At 42.7% G+C, this 16,922-nt stretch overlaps 1 protein-coding gene across 5 annotated transcripts; it reads left to right on the forward strand.

The window, feature by feature from the left end:
* Positions 1 to 256: 256 nt before the first annotated feature.
* On the forward strand, positions 257 to 15,708 carry exoc6 (exocyst complex component 6; the record flags this gene model as incomplete). Of its 5 annotated transcripts, none has more annotated exons than XM_079576697.1 (24): positions 257 to 395; positions 1,253 to 1,424; positions 1,788 to 1,835; positions 2,714 to 2,804; positions 3,309 to 3,354; positions 3,503 to 3,556; positions 3,924 to 4,074; positions 4,140 to 4,289; positions 4,376 to 4,444; positions 4,751 to 4,834; positions 4,915 to 4,961; positions 5,046 to 5,166; positions 5,880 to 5,951; positions 6,020 to 6,117; positions 6,233 to 6,338; positions 6,488 to 6,600; positions 6,672 to 6,783; positions 7,070 to 7,204; positions 7,276 to 7,455; positions 8,162 to 8,191; positions 9,557 to 9,698; positions 9,846 to 9,919; positions 11,831 to 11,943; positions 13,815 to 15,708. In XM_079576697.1, the coding sequence occupies exons 1-24, from the start codon at positions 298 to 300 to the stop codon at positions 13,939 to 13,941; spliced, it is 2,433 nt and encodes an 810-aa protein (XP_079432823.1). In that variant the 5' UTR covers positions 257 to 297. The 5 variants fall into 5 exon arrangements, with proteins under 5 accessions (XP_079432823.1, XP_079432824.1, XP_079432825.1 ...); XM_079576698.1 differs by having other exon boundaries at positions 6,491 to 6,600; XM_079576699.1 differs by lacking the exon at positions 8,162 to 8,191.
* Positions 15,709 to 16,922: the final 1,214 nt, after the last annotated feature.

Below are 16,922 nucleotides of genomic sequence, written 5' to 3' on the forward strand. Positions count from 1 at the left end.
TGCATCATATGGGATACAGTAAAAAAAAAAAAAATAATTAAAAAAAAAAAGGTAAAAAGAAAAAACAAGCAAAATCACCGCTCCTAATAATATAATGGGTGTATTTGTTTGGATGGTATATGTCGCGATCTTGATGACCCACACCTACGCTTACTTGTCGACACTGACCACTGACCAGGCAGTACCACACATGCCAAAACTGACCACCACAGTGAGCAGAGCAGTGAGGACAGTAAACTGGGTTTGGGCGCCCCCTGTGGGCCGCGGTGCGCACTGCTGCCGCCGCAGACAGCAGTCATGGCGGACACAGAGATCCTGGAGTGTGTAACGGAGCACGAACGCATTTTACAGGAGATCGAGAGCACGGAAACGGCCTGTGTCGGTCCCACTCTCCGGTGAGATAATGGCTATTTTATACATACCTCAAATACAGCCTGTCTGCATGTTTGTCCGCAAAATTCAGATCCCAGGACCTTTTGTTTATGAGCTAGCCCGGGCTAACGGTCTAGCGCGCCGGACACACGCAGAACATTGCCCAAATGAAGCCCAATGTCAGCTGCTAGCTTTCACAACTCATTTAAAACGTTAATTAACATTTATAGGGCTCGTGAGCGTTTGTGTATTAATACTTAGCTGATGTGTGTCCGTGGACTTCCGGGGACCTGACATGCACATCATCTGTGGGTGTGGTGAAAAGGCTCATCAAACAGCTGTCATTAGCTGCATTTAGCCCGTTAGCATCATCACAGGCCTAATAATCAGGATCCTGTGGTTCTACTTTCAGATCATGATCACTATAAGCCTCTGTGAAATGTTGCACAACCTCCCTGCACGTCTATCTTATGCAAACACAATGTTGGTCATTAAAATTATGAAGCCACATTAAAACTGTTAACAGCATTAAAGTTCATTTGCTATGACTAGTATTGTCCCTACATTTAGTTCAAGGTGTTGTAGCTCAAAAATGGGCTACGTGATGTGTGTGATGTGATGTCACAAGATTTGCTTAACAAAATAGATTGGAGCTGTACACACAGTCACCTATAATGCCCATGGATATGTTACTGTTGATAAATACTCTCAGACTTTCAAAACAAGTCCCATTAAAAATAGGTCATGGTGTACAATAGATTGCAATGCTCTTCATAATATCTTATGTACAGATTATTCTTACAAAGTTAGTACCATGACATCTTTTATTGTCCAGACTCCAGAGCTTCCTTCCGGGCTAACATGTGATCTGTGCCCTCAGGTCCATTTACGATGACCAGCCCAATGCCCACAGGCGTTTTATGGAGAAACTGGATGCTCGGATCCGAAACCATGACCGAGAGATTGAAAAGATGTGCAACTTTCATCACCAAGGATTTGTGGATGCCATCACAGAACTGCTCAAAGTCCGCGCGGATGCTGAGAAGCTTTTGGTGAGCCTGTTAAAGACACAAGTCTGCTCACGAGCAAAGTGTGTTTTTAAATTGAACCACAGAACATTGTTCAGATGAAGGAATAACATATTTTCTTCTAGCTTTCTGGTTAATATGTTTCGGTCCACTGTATCAAGGGTGAATTCATGTTCACTCTGTGCCATTTGTGGTTGACACTTCTGGAATAGCTGATGTATGAACGTCCGGGTGATCTGTGGGTGTGGTGCAGCGAAGCATCAGATGACTGCTTCAGCTGGTTAATGTGTGATTTGACCGGGCTACTGATGTCACAATATCTTTGTTCCCAAGGTGCATTGAGCATATGTTTTTGCCTGAGAATATGAGCCTTTTGTTTTGTTACAGGGTCAAGTCAGAGACACCAACAGAAGATTGCAGGAAGCTGGAAGGGAGGTAATACCAAGTACTGCATCCTGTACAAAACTTGTCATTGTTTGTTGCTGAAGTATATTTTAACTGATATCATGTCATTAGTGTTTATCATTTATTGATGATGCTTTTGTTTCATTTAGCGTTGGTCTGTGTGTGAGTTCACAGTCAAGGACACACATGTTTACAATTTGGGCTTTAGACTAGCATTGCTTAGACATAATAGGGCGACAGTGGGGCAGATAGAAACGTGTTGGTGGTTCGAATCGCGCAGGTGCACACTGTCGTTGTGTCCTTGGCCAAGACACTTCACCCTGCTTGCCTCCAGTGTCTTACACGGGTGTATGAATGAGAGTGTGAGTGGTTCCTTGATGTAAAGCACTGTGTAAAGAAGGTAGGCACTCACAGTGCTATATAAATGTGACTATTTACTATTTACTTAATGTCAGTCACTCTCAGTAACAGTACATGCTCCATTTTCGCCTCAGTTTAATACAGACTTTAAACACCTTTTCATAGGAAATACACTCAAAGTCAGCATCTGCTGTTAAAAAAAATTGAATATAAGTACAAACAGGAAATACATTACAATAATACATTTGTGTGAATAGGAATGTGAAAATGGTTAAATAATAATAATAGCAATTACATCTGGTCTATAGTTGGCTATTTCTTTATGTTTGGGCGTCAGTGAGGCAATCTAATTTGTACTTTGTTGGGGGTAGGAGTTATAATAATTTTCCTTCACCCTCCTCCGTTTCTCCTGTCATGGAATGTATTATTGCTACTGTTGTGTATGATGGATTGTGTTGGTTTTTCTTGTTGCATTACCATGAAAAGAGAATAAATAAATGAAATTTACCAACCAATCCAAACAGTATTTGCTTTCCCTTTCCCATCAGGTGACTGCTCAGACCGAAGATGTGATTCGCTGTCGTGTTCAGCAAAGAAACATGGCCACCACAGTGGAGAAAATGCAGCTCTGTATTCCAGGTACTTCACAGCTATGTCACAGTAACGACACCATGTCATTTATACAACATGTGAGTATGTGAACTTTGACACATCTGTGGAGCAGGCTTTCTCTTTGTACAGAACATAAACCAACCACAGGGGTAGGGGTCACCAGAAGGCCCCACAGCATCAACACACTTCCTTAAACACACTTCATATTGTTCTCCTCTGGGAGGCGCTAAAGGACTACGATCATCTGAAATGATTTCATCAACTTACAGGCAGAAACAAGACAGACCCATAGTCTCAAATCTTATGACAGCTGAGGCACTGTTCACTTCTAGGACTGTGTACATAGTTTTTCAATATTATTATCTACACCTTGAATAATAAAAGTGTAATCATAATGTCCCATTGCTGCATTGCTTCAGTAGAGGGCAGCACTGCTCTTCTTTGGCCTGCCAAACATGAAATTCAAGCATTGAAGGCTTTTTGGTGTATTGGCCTGGAGCTAATCCTTTCTCCTGTCACTGTATTTTCCAGTATTAGAAATGTACAGTAAACTGAAGGAACAGCTGGAAGCAAAAAGGTAAGAACTTTTGTTCGTCTTTTTGCCGAAAACGGCTGGTTCTGTAGTGTGTTCAATCATAGTTTATTCTAAACTTGCATAGTGCTTCCAACCTAAGCAGACAGAGACGTCCTGTCATTAGAGGCTTCTCAAGTGTATATTTGTTTAGGTACTATGCAGCACTGAAGACCATGGAGCAGCTGGAGATGGTCTACATTCCCAGGTACAACTCATGTACTGTGTTGCAGTAGCACAATATTTTGTGTTGCTGTTTTTATATAATTATATAAATATATATAATAATGCAAACCTAAGCTCAAGCAAAAACAAACGCTTTCCTCCAGTTTCATTTACCACACAAAAATCTTCCATTGTCTCATCCAAACTCCAAAACTAGGTGCTGTTTCTGACAAAGAAATGGCTGTAAACCTGTCGATTATAAAGTCCCACGATGATTGTTAACATTGACCAAAGTAGAGATTGTGATTTTGATAACATTTCGATTCATTGCCCAGCCCTACAATTACGTTTATGTATCTGAAAGCTCAGTGTTCCACAGTCTCTCTGAAAGGTGCTTATTTCCTTTACAGAGTGAGTCAATATAGGTTCTGCCAAATCATGGCTGAAAATCTGCCCAGACTCCGAGAGGAGATCAAGGAGATCTCCATGTCTGACCTGAAGGACTTTCTTGAGAGCATCAGAAAACACTCGGACAAAGTGGGAGAGACCGCGATGAGACAGGTATGAGCGCACAAACACTGGACGCATGTCTGGGTGCATATGTAAACTGTAACTTTCCCCAACAGGCTCAGCAGCACCGGACATTCAACAGTGCCGTGGCCAAACAGGCTAGCACTGGACATTACACCAGGCCTTCATACACTCTGACTGCACGCACGCACCACCACCACAACGGACAGATGGATGAGGACATGGAGGAAGAGTCAGATGAAGAGGTAAGTCAACTTTTACCCCCAAAAAAAGTTTGTTTTCTTTTGTAAAAGTGAGTTGTGAATGGTTTCTCTGATGCAATGATGTCTAGATCCTGACGGCTCAGGAGCTGGTGGACTTCTCTCCTGTGTACAGATGCCTACACATCTACACTGTACTGGTGAGTACCTTTCATCCAACTGCTGAAACTACATACATTTAGACCTGCAGCTGTTTCCAAGCAAGTAGCAGTTGTGCAACAGATAAAGAACAGTAGACATTTCAGAAAACAAATTCACCCAGTGGTTTTGCAGACTCTAAGCAGAAAACAAGTCGAGTAATTCTCTCATCACTATACAGACTTCATTCATCTTTATGTGTCAGTGTAGATCATCCATGTTTTAAGAGTTAAGGGACTATTTTAAACAGATGACTCTTGATGTCACATGAGTATAAGAGTGTGCACTTTGACTTTGGGTGTTTCTAGGGTGACAGGGAAACATTTGAAAACTACTACAGAAAACAGAGGAAGAAACAAGCGCGACTTGTCCTGCAGCCACAAGCCAACATGGTAATGATAATAACAGTCTTATTTTTAGACATCTCTCTCTAAACTACAGTGGTTTCAACCTGATCATTCTGTGTGTTCAGCATGAAACTGTGGAAGGCTATAGAAGATACTTCAATCAAATCGTCGGGTATGTTTTTGGTGCTGTATTTTGCTGTGCTGTGTGACATGCCTGTGCATTGTTTATTTTGGATGTTTTTTTTTTCCCCTTCAGATTCTTTGTGGTAGAGGACCACATCCTAAATGCCACGCAAGGACTGGTGACCAAAGCTTTCACGGATGAGCTGTGGAACATGGCTCTGGCCAAGATCATTGCTGTGCTGCGCACACACTCTGTAAGAACTAGTTTTATAAATACTCCAAGTAAATGTCAGAGGTACAGTGGTGGTAATGCATTATGCAGGTCCCTGCACTGATAAACTAATGATGTTTCTGTTGTGAAAATGGGCCAAAGGGAGGTGATTGAGACTTAATGAGAGACAGATTGTAACAATAACGGAAGATTAAGGAGCCATATTCCTGACGGCTGGGGACCAGTCATTTGTAAATGAGCAGGGGATTATGCTAACAGTATAAAGAATAGGCTCCCAGTGAGGGGTCTCATGCCCCCTGGCCCCCAGTGGCCCACCACCACACTCTGTCCTCTCTTAGCATCATTGCTCTTCATGTTAATTTATCCACTAACATGTGACTGCACTGTGTAGCGTAAACACACGTGTGACAAGAATCCTCTGCTCGAGTATAGTGAGGTGGCTGAGGGTTATAAATCACTCCTAATGTGGTGATAGGACTGGGACTGCCCACTCCTGCAGTCAGTACGAGTTTATGACTGCTACTGTCAATGGAAAGGTCAGGCCTCCTACTGCACTACTGTTAACCAGGAACCACACAAGTGTCATTCTTCATTTCACTTAACAAACAACATTATTTACTTTTAACACTTATTATCTAGAGCCGAACACATACTCCGGTTATTCTATATTAAAGCATTGTAATTACAATGTTCAGATACTATGCATGTGATAAAACAATGTTTGTTGTGTTTCAGTCATACTGTGATGACCCAGATTTGGTTCTGGAGCTGAAGAACCTCATAGTGATCTTTGCGGACACTCTGCAGGTCAGTTCCTGCTTATATCAAAGCTGCTGCAGGATCTGTGATTTGATTATTGACTATGTTGTTCATAGGGCTATGGGTTTCCGGTCACTCGATTATTTGACCTCCTGTTTGAAGTCCGAGATCAGTACAACGAGACTTTGCTGAAGAAATGGGCTCTTGTGTTTAGGTGGGACTCTTGTTCAAATGAGATTCTTGCTAAAGAAACAAAACTCAGATTACTTTGTACAGAGACTTGTGTACTTTTTTTAAACAATGATTTTGTCTTGCTTATTTTTGCGCAGAGAGATTTTTGAAATGGACAATTATAGTCCTATTCCAGTGGAGACAGAAGAAGAATACAAGTCTGTAATCAGCCGCTTCCCCTACCACGACCCCGAGCTGGAGAAGGTAAGTTGACCACACACAACTGATGATGATCTCAATACCCTAAGGGATAACATGTACAATATCAATAATATGAAGATTCCTGCCAATAAATAGAAGAGCTCTTGTAATACAGATGTCTTCACTTGTTATTTTAATGTTTTTTTCTAAAGCAGCAGGACTTTCCAAAAAAGCTGCCCATGTCCCAGTCGGTGCCTCAGATCTACTCGCAGGTCAAAGAGTTCATCTACGCCAGCCTTAAATTCTCAGAATCACTCCACAGAAGGTAACCCCTTCTCCTTTTCCACAAACTGTTTACAGGAGGCACATATTTGATTTTAACCCGTCTTGTTTTAGCTCAACTGAGATCGATGATATGTTGAGGAAGTCGACAAACCTGCTGCTGACCAGGATTCTGAGCAGCTGTCTGCAGAACCTCATCAAGAAGCCGCACATTGGTCTGACTGAGGTAGGTCACTGGTCTGACTAAGGTAGATAACATTGGTCTGACTGAGGTAGGTCACTGGTCTGACTGAGGTAGATAACATTGGTCTGACTGAGGTAGGTCACTGGTCTGACTGAGGTAGATAACATTGGTCTGACTGAGGTAGGTCACTGGTCTGACTGAGGTAGATAACATTGGTCTGACTGAGGTAGGTCACATTGGTCTGACTGAGGTAGGTCACTGGTCTGACTGAGGTACAGTAGGTCCCTTTGAGAAGAGCCTGTATGTGATGCCTGTTTGAACTTTGCAGCTGGTGCAGATCATCATCAACAGCACTCACCTGGAGCAGGCCTGCAGGTACTTAGAGGAGTTCATCACCAACATCACCAATGTGTCTCCTGAGACGGTGCACACCACACGCCTCTATGGACTGTCCACATTCAAGGTACTGCTGTCTAATTGTCAACGTGAGAAGAGACTTTTTGTTTTACTCCAACTAACAAGTGTCTTAACCAGGATGCTCGTCATGCTGCGGAAGGAGAGATCTACACAAAACTGAACCAAAAGATAGATGAGTTCATCCAGTTGGCCGATTATGACTGGGGCATGTCAGAGTCTGATGGCCGCGCATCAGGATACCTTATGGACCTGATCAACTTCCTACGCTCCACCTTCCAGGTGTTCACACACCTGCCGGTACGTCACAGCAACTTGTCATGACAGGTCCTATTCTCTGGGCCTTACAATTGTAATAAACATAATAAATAAAGATGTGTCTGTATTAAAAAAACAACACACATATATAGGAAGATCTACTGATTTTCAATTGTTCATATGATTTCCAAAGACTAGCAATAGAGGGCTTGATTTTGATCATGAACAGTGTGTAGTCTAAGGTGTGTATCTAAGCTTTTTTTCTTAATACACTCACCAGTGAAGTAACCGATTGAGCGTGTGCCATACTGTCCTAAGCTGGTATGACCTGTGTTATTTAGATACAAATCAAATATTCAAACAAACATTTTTGTTTTTGCAAGTATGAGCAGTAAATTGAAGGGTCTTGTTCACAAGCTGGAACTAGTCTGAAGCCTCAGCGTGACATGTTCTAAGAAGCTTGTAGAGTGGAATGCTCTCTGGGTCCAACTGTCGGCACTGGTCTCATGTTCTTAGTTCTTTTTTAGTTTTTAGATCTTAGGTCTTTGCATGCTTACCCATTATTTGCAGACATTTTTAGTTCCTATATTTTCTTTACAAATTTGCCCTTCATGTAAACTCTGTTTTGCATGCTGAAGTTTCATTGATGAATTGAACGCCTTCTGTCCATTTATGGTTACCACCTTTCTTTTCCTCTCCTTTCCCTCTTTCCCTTCTCCATGTTTTGTTGATTTGGGCTTGTGCTCAGAATAACAACAATGACCATGCGTCCATGTCGGTGAGTACCTTTCCCTGCTCTGCTGAGTTTGCTGAGGACAGAGGAGAAAAGCATGTTTACTCTTATCTGTTGTGCATTTAAACTCTGGACTGCATCTTCCATATAGTGCTGGTGGAGCAGATTGAGGTCTTTATTGTGTGTGTGCGCTCAATCTCTGAAAACTCAGTGGAAGAGGAACGGAGTGTAGAAATGGAGGCTTTTTTTCTGGATAACATTGCAGACCATTTGCTTACTCACATTTATAAAACCAGCGTCTTTCCCTCTGGAACACAGACGACATACAGTGCGGTTCTAAACAAATCCAAAATCAGTAATATTCGTGCAGCCCTTTGAGGCAACTCCTGCTGTGATATTGGGCTTTAAAACACTTTTATTGATGTGTCCAGTTTGCTTGTGTGGCGTTTGCATGTCAAGCTCTGCAGGGCTTCTTATTGCCGTGACTTTTATATGTGGCATTCCCGTAGTTATAAACCAGTGGGATTAGTCAATTCAGCTCCATGTGATGGACGAGATACTGTATTTAGCTTAATGAATTTCCATGTCTTTTGTCCATGAGTGTTCAAATGTCCGGTGGTCACATTCACAGACACCATCTTTATTTTCTTGCAGCATTTAAGCTCTTGTGACTGATACATTTTAGAAGTCACATTAATGGATCTGTATTGAGCGGAAAAAGGTTTCTAAGGCAGCCTCAGCAAACACCAGGCCCTGACAAATTCCCCAAATCTTTAATTAACTTTGTTGATTTCTTGCTTATAAAAACTGATTCAAGTCGAGACGTTACTGAAACCTGCACGGCGTCTTGAGTCCAGTTTGAGTCTGCAGACGGTTAAGAGGCCTGTTCATAAACTTTGGTCCAAATGGTGCCACAAAAGGTTTCTTTATTCTCTTCTGTGTTTGCCAGTCTTCAGCATGAGTTTGAAGTCCACAGGAATGGTGTGGGGCATCCATGCTACCAACAAGTCAAGTCATGCATTTTTATTTATTTCCAAAGAGCCACCACCTTATTCCTGTGTATGTTGATGCATGTCTGTCTAGATAATTATAATAATGAAGAGTAACACACTTTCAATCTTCTAGCAAGTGTATGAATCCAGACTGTGCTTGGTTGATTTATCCCTATTGCTCTTTGTCATGAGGCTGGTGAGCTCAAAAGTGACCGAAAGGAGTTGCTTTGCTCAATGAGAATTATCTTCTCCTCACACCGTGTAATATCGCGCTAAAGATGTCTCCACCTAACTGCCGAATAAGATCCATCGTAGTCTCTGCAGGAGTCTCTGGGACGGCACGCACATGTGGTTGCGTGGAGCTATAATGTAGTGTTTCTGATGTGGTCCATCTCTGTGCTCTTTGTCCTCCGCACAGGGTAAGGTGGCGCAGACGGCGTGTATGTCGGCATGTAAGCACCTCTCCACGTCCCTGATGCAGATGCTCCTGGACACTGAGCTCCGGCAGATCAGTATGGGGGCCATACAACAGTTCAACCTAGACGTCATCCAGTGTGAATGTAAGCGTCCCCGTCACTTGTGCACACACACACCCATACAGTGGGTTTTCAGACTTCTTTTAACAAACAAATCTACCCTACAGTTTGAATAGAGTAATGCTTTATAGGGGCATAAGCATTCAAATTCTTTTGTGTGTGATTCTTCAGTGTTTGCCAGTTCAGAGCCCGTTCCTGGGTTTCAAGGAGACACTCTGCAGCTGGCCTTCATCGACCTGCGACAGGTAAAGCCATTAAACAGTTTGTTGGTTTGATGTTTGCGTGCTCTTGTTAGTTTTTGCCCATTAGTGCTTCAGGTTGCACGTTCATAAGCTACATAAAACAAAGTGGGCTCTCCCTGGAAAGACGTGAACACAACCTGACTAGATATCTGTCCTGTCCATTCTGTACCCCTGAAGTCCAAAGTTACATGCATGCGCAGTATATAGTAAAGTACATGAATGAGTAAATCCTCTGTGCAGCGTCGCCTTATTCCCTTCCCCGTACGACACGTTTATAGGCTGCTGCTTCTCCTAAACATTCCTCTCAGTTCACTCCATAAAGAGGCTCCTTTGCTAAAGCTGTGACTTCACTCCAGGCTCAGATTAACCGGGCAGCCCAGGCCATCCACACTTAACATACCAGCCGTGTGTTCTTTAAAAACACGCTGCTTCTCACTTAGGTATATGCTCCGGCCTAACCTTTTCAACTCTCACCTTCATTAGCTCTCGCACACGCAGCAGAGGGCCACGCTGATGTCAGACCTCCAGGGCATAATTATAACACCGCATCACATCGCTTCATATGTTTCCTGTGAACAGTGGCTGGGGGGGGGGCGGCCATGTTAATCCCAGCCTGAGGTGTGTGCACAAGCAACAGAAAACAGGGGTTAGACGGGGGCCATGCAGTGTTCACGGCCCGAAATGCATTCCCCCTCTATGATAGAAGGCTCCCAAAGAGCTGCTATATACCCTGCAACAGTCGGTCCATCAAGTATTCATTTTCATCAAGTATGCATACAAATAACGCGGATACGGTTTTCAAAAAGTAGTTCTCACTTCTTGACTTGAAACTCCAAGTCGCTGTGCACTTTTTTAATGATGGGATGAAAAAGCTGGCTGTTTACGTCACCAAAACAGGATGTGAAACTTGCTTATAAACTGTGAAGTGCATTAGGAAAGTTGGGAATTGGTTTGTCCACTAACATTTTAACTCTTTCAACAAAACAAAAATAATCTGGCATAGGGCTTTTAAACGTCTTTGAGAATGAGCAATCAGTTGTTACAGGAACACATCTGGACTGAGAACAAAACAGATGCACATCATCTCAAATCTTTGCTGGATCTTTTACCTCCAAAATTCAAAACAAAGATGAATCCGCTCTCCCAAACGGCGGATCAAATTAAGCCCCGACAATTAATAATGACTTAATAATTAGTTGTCGATTGTTTTAATGGTCGACTAGTCAGGATTAAGCGGATTAGTGGCTGCGGCTCCAGATAGCTTTATTAAATCAGTGCGTCCATTTACATGTGAGCAGTGTGGGGCTCTGCTGATGGTGGTGTCTGAGGTGCAGCTCCAGGTGAGAAGAATGCCATTGTCCTGAGTCTATGAGCGTCGAGCAGATGAATAATGCTATTATCAGTAAGCTGCTCTTTCAACCTCACACCCAGCTGTTTCTGCCTCACACATTAGCATATACTGTGTGTGTGTGGGGGGGTCCATCTCCATTAGGTTACCGAGGGGTCGTGGACCGGGGGATCCCCACACACTTAGCGCTCATCATTTAGCCGGGGCTCCCTCCTCCCTTATTCCAAACTTGTTTCTCTGGCGACCCGCATAAACAAGTGCTCGGAGTGAGAGTGATGGCTGCGACTGTGCTGCTGACCGCTCGCTAACACTGAGCTCAAGCTGTTGGCTGTCAGGGCCGCTGTGCCACTCCCCGCTCAGTCACGCTGCAAGGCTCTCACAGCCCACTGTAACTACACTCTCTAGACATAATAAATGGTATCTATTTAAACAAACCAGAATAATTCGAGGCTAATTAGAGAATTTGTCTTTTTACATGAATGACGCTCTCAATCGTAAGGTTTCTTAAATCACTGTAATGAGTTGGAATTCTATTGACTGCCTATGTGGCTGTTGTGTGTGCTCAGCTCCTGGACCTGTTCATGGTGTGGGACTGGTCCACGTATCTGGCAGACTACGGGCAGCCCAACTCCAAATATCTGCGTGTGAACCCAGCCACTGCCCTGGCCCTGCTGGAGAAGTGAGTGTCTCTTGTTAATACCGACATAATTACTACTAAAATACTACCACCATGGTGTCTACTGTGGTATTTTGGTAACCTAGTATGTATCATATACAGTGGGGCGCGAAGGTTTAGGCACACCGGATCAAAATGTCTAATTTAGTGAAATATGAAGCAAGGGGAAGATGAAATGATCTCCAAAAGGCATGAACTTGTAGATGAGACATTTCCATAACAATTTTTCATTCCATGATTTACATTTTCCAAATAAAAGAATCTAAAAAGACCAGTGCAAAAGTTTGGGCACTCTGCATTCATGGCAAATGATGTTAATGACATTCAATGTTTAAATGTTTGCACAACCAAGCCCCTGATTTTCTCAGACGGCTCAAAGTCCCTCTTCGATCTGTGGGCTCCATCACACGAGGAGCTGCTAATGGAAATGTGAAAGTGCCCCTTTGGAAGAAAGACCTTTGGACAGTCAGCCTTTACTGTTAAAGGCTAAACTCTGGAACTCCTTGTCTCCTGAGCTGAAACAGGACTTAGATCTGGGGACTTTTAAAAATGAACTAAAGCGTGTTTGAAAAAGAGAAAGTGTGGAATCATTTTTAGATTGCACTCAAATGCACTTGTGTAATGTCAGAATGAATGTTACTCTTTTCTGTATTTTCAGTGTGCATTTGAGAAGCTCTTCTAGGGACAGACATTGCAAATGTAAATGTTGTAGTGTGGTTCATGTTAATTGTTCACACTTGTCCCTATCAATGAATAAAAAAAAATAAAAAAAATTATAAACACAGCTCAAAATCCACAATGTGGCCTTCACAGTCTCCTGACCTAAACATCATTGAAGATCTGTGGATAAACCTCCAAAGAGCAGTGTGTGACATGCAGCCCAGAAATCTCTCAGTTCTGTAAGACTTTTGCAAGGAAGAAAGGGCAAAATTCCCTAGAACAAAAATTGAAAGACTTCCCCTGACTTCATTATTCACATTAATAGAAATGTTGATGGCCTTAACTTTCGCCGCGTACTGTATGTCACTGTAAAGGTCCTTTATTTCTATATTTACGAAGAGCCAGTGGCTCAGTTGTTAAGCGCGTTCTACCACAGATATTTAATGTTTTCTCTGCTCCCCCTGCTGCTGAAGGGTCCACAGAGGGTAAGTATACTCACGTGCCCACGTGTATGTACTGTTTGTGACATTTGAAACTACATAGGTAGTATTTGCACTGTTGGTAGTATCCAGATTACTTCAACCTGTTTCTGTGCCCAAGTAGCAAACTGATGAGTGTTGTGGTGTTGTTTGATGTCCGTAGTCGTCCAAAGAGTCATCTGCATTGGAAAAGGGAGCAATACTGTTGAAACAAGCTGCTCGTTGAGTGGAGCTAAACAGTGTTGCTTTGCATGCACACACCTATAGGGACATTTTCCTTTTAAACCTGTTTATGATCAAAGTACAAGAGAGTAAAAGTATGTAACACAAGGTTTAAATGCAGTTAACAGACGTTTTTTACGAGAAAGCTGGGCGCATGCATAGTGGAACTTTCAACATGTGACGATTCAACATCACATGTTCACAGAAGACATTTGCTGGAAAATTGCAAATATATAGCTATTTGTGGGCATTATGGTTCACCATTTAAAACTGCGTGTACTACAGTATCAGTGTCCCAATTCTGTTATGACAGAATGCTGCATGAGTAAAAAACGTGCAAACGGCTCTGCTGCTAATCCACTTTGGCATTTGCTGAAACGTGCTTAAATGCTTGGTAAATGACCCCCAATGTCTTTACTCTTTACTTGTTTCATTGTTGTTCATCTTAGCTAAGTCCACAAGTGCTGTATCTATAGGGCGGTTGTTTATTATCTCTTTTTTTCTTTGCGTCAGGATGAAGGACACCAGTAAGAAGAACAACATCTTCTCTCAGTTCAGAAAGAACGATCGAGACAAGCAGAAGCTGATCGAGACGGTGGTGAAGCAGCTGCGCAGCCTGGTCAACGGCATGTCGTCATGAACTCTCCCGTCTCACCCACTGACTGCCCTGCGCTCATGTGCCCCTGTGCGCATGCGTTTACTCCGAAACTAAAGAGAGTAGGGTCGGGTAAGGTCCGGAGCAGCAGCGATTCTCACGCCATTTCAGTAACGGACCCGGCAGCAGGGAACGACTGCTCGAACTGTAAAAACTCCACACACATCCTGTCATTTTGAAGTGGGCAACGGCACAAACTCCTGAAACAGTGAAATGTATGACACTAAAGCAGATAAATGGACTTGAAAAGGCAGAGTCACTCGTAATAACTGGCATGGAACAGAAAACTCAATCCTGGAGCCTTGTGTTTTCTGTGGCGTTGGACAGACGGCCTGTTGTCCATCTGAGTGTTGTCTTTTTGTTGTGCATCTGAGCCTGCGTTCACCTCAAACTTACGACTGTCCCGGTGAAGAAGGAAGAGTCTGCCTGGAACGACACACTAAAGGGAACACTGCCCTGCGCTTTAAGAGATCAATGTGTAAACTATGTGAGCATTCAGCTTGTCGCGATATGAAACAGTAAACGCCTTCAAGTACAGTCTCAACTCAGAATAACTTTCAAATCTATAAGCTTCACCAATGACACATGGATTTCAGACTGTAGGGCTGCACGGTCTTGAATCATGCCAGAACAATATGATTGCAACATGTCCTAAATCATTACAACATAGTACATTCCACTTTGTTAGCAATTTCTTTTTGAAAATGGTAAGACTTCTAATCAGGACCAAACAAGTTTTAATGAAACAAAATTAAGAAAATCATGCTTAAAACTGCATTTACGCATAATAGTCAGACCATAGTCAGTCTGAAGGTGTCCACACGAGCCAGATTTTTCCGTTGTTCCTCACAGTAAGTCTTGTCTCCTGCCCAATAGCTGAAGAGACTTGTCCAGTACTTGGGTGGCCGCTCTGCTGTTTCACATCCCCTAAAGTAATATTCTTATTGAACTATGATGTTTGTAAAGAGTCAAGACTGATGTTCACAATCTTCTTGCTGCTTGTTTTTGCTTTGTTCTGTGGCCGTTGGCAGAGATGATGGGAGGTGATGAGTGTATGAAATGCTGATGTAGAGCCGGGCTGTGCACATGCAGCAATTTTCAGATCGATACTCTTCTGTCAGACTGAGCATGGGTGCCACAACATGAGCTTATTCCCTCTCATTAACATGTGTAATTCAAGAGGCTTTCGCTGAGGCCTGATGAAGGAACAAGGGCCACGACTCCAGCCTGTGTCTCTGGTTATCAAACCTTAGGCCTGTTTTAAAGCAGGAAGACTTGACATAAGATAACCTCCCACATGTAGGGACTTTGTGTGGCATTGGTAAATATAACTATATATATACAGTCTATTTAAATATTTAACAAATTATTTTTATTTCTGTGTTTTTGTTTCTCAGGGTGAACTGAAGCTTTAGTCTTGAATCCACAGAGCTCAGCAATAATGACTGAATCCTATTGGCTCTACTAAATCTAACCCACATTAGTCAGGACTGTTTTCATTAGTCTCCTTTTGAACAAATTAGCACTAAGGAATTTGTTCCTCTTATATTTACTTTTTAGCATTGTTAATACTGTATTTCCCTATAAATGGCTTGTAGATAATGCATATTTTGTAAAAATAACAAAAAAGATCTGGCAGTCCAGCATCCTCCCTATCCATGAGCTCCGCTCACCCGTGTACAACCCTCTCCTCTTTGTCAGCAACATGCCACAAGCAGACTTACAATGCCAATAAAGAGCACAGCTTTTGTTTTCTATTGTCTTTTGAATGGGACTAACACCGGGGAAGTCCACAAATCCAGACCCCCTTTCAATGAGCTGAAGACCACACCTCTTCAGCTCACTTACGCCTCTGCTCCAGTGGTTCTCACTCTTGGGTCGGGAACCATAAATGTCACCAGACTCACATTTATCTACTGAAAAAGTACAAAAACTCTACCTGAGTTTGTGAAAATGAGTTGTTTTGAAAAATATACAATAAACGGGGAAAATACAGTCACGGCTTTTCTCGAAGGGTGATGGTGTGTCCCAAGGCCATCCCAGCTGAGAACCACTACTCTATTCTCAAATTCAGCTCCTGACACTCGCTGTGAGGCTTTAGGGAGGAAAAGTCCAACAACCCCATGCATTTTCTAATATGACGTCATTTTATGGGCACCATCAAAATGCTGTTATGCAGTTTAAAAATTAAAATGCAGGTTGCACTGTACTTTGTAGAGGTCCGAACTACAAGGTTTGTTGGTTTTATACACAATAACATACAACCCATAGAGCCTTGATATTTTGTTGTTTTTCAAAGGATATTGCCTAAGTGATTGTGTTTGGGACTGAAACTGAACGAGAATCAAGGTATTTCAGAAAAGACAAGACATTTAGTTGTTTGCAAAGAGTCTTGCGCCGCCTAAATGTTCAGATTGTGTTCATATACAATTGCGATCAATTGTGCAGCTCTAGATTGCCACGTTGAATATTTTACAACGCTCTTGTGTTCTACAAAGGCTTAGTGCTGCACCAAACGAGCATGTTTATGACCTGAGCGTGTGGCAGGCGGCAGCTCGGCGTTCCTGTGTCGCTCCGGGGGGAGGAACTCTTCCTGTGACTGTCAATAGAAGTGACAAGTATTTTAGTGCCGAGATCAAACGCTTTAACACCCGCTCGCAACAATACAACGCAGACAGGACGCTTCGGCTCGTTCACGCCACATCCTGAAGGCACCGCTCGCTCTGCCAGAGTTCAGCAACCTCAGCATCTCAAGCACATCTGGGCCACAATAGAGCGCAAGGGTCAACAAGGCCACAGGTCTCATTGGAACAACTCGAGAAGAAAACGTCCAACTTTGTTTCACTTATATAATTGAATACTCCTGTTTTCAATCATTCGCGGCCTACACGATACATTGCATCCACAGCATTCTAGGATTAAGATTAATTTCAGATGAAGGACAGAGGTCTAGATCTCAAGGGGCG

The sequence above is a fragment of the Gobius niger genome, assembly GCF_951799975.1.
Source record: "Gobius niger genome assembly, chromosome: 19".
In the NCBI taxonomy this organism is placed as follows: domain Eukaryota; kingdom Metazoa; phylum Chordata; class Actinopteri; order Gobiiformes; family Gobiidae; genus Gobius; species Gobius niger.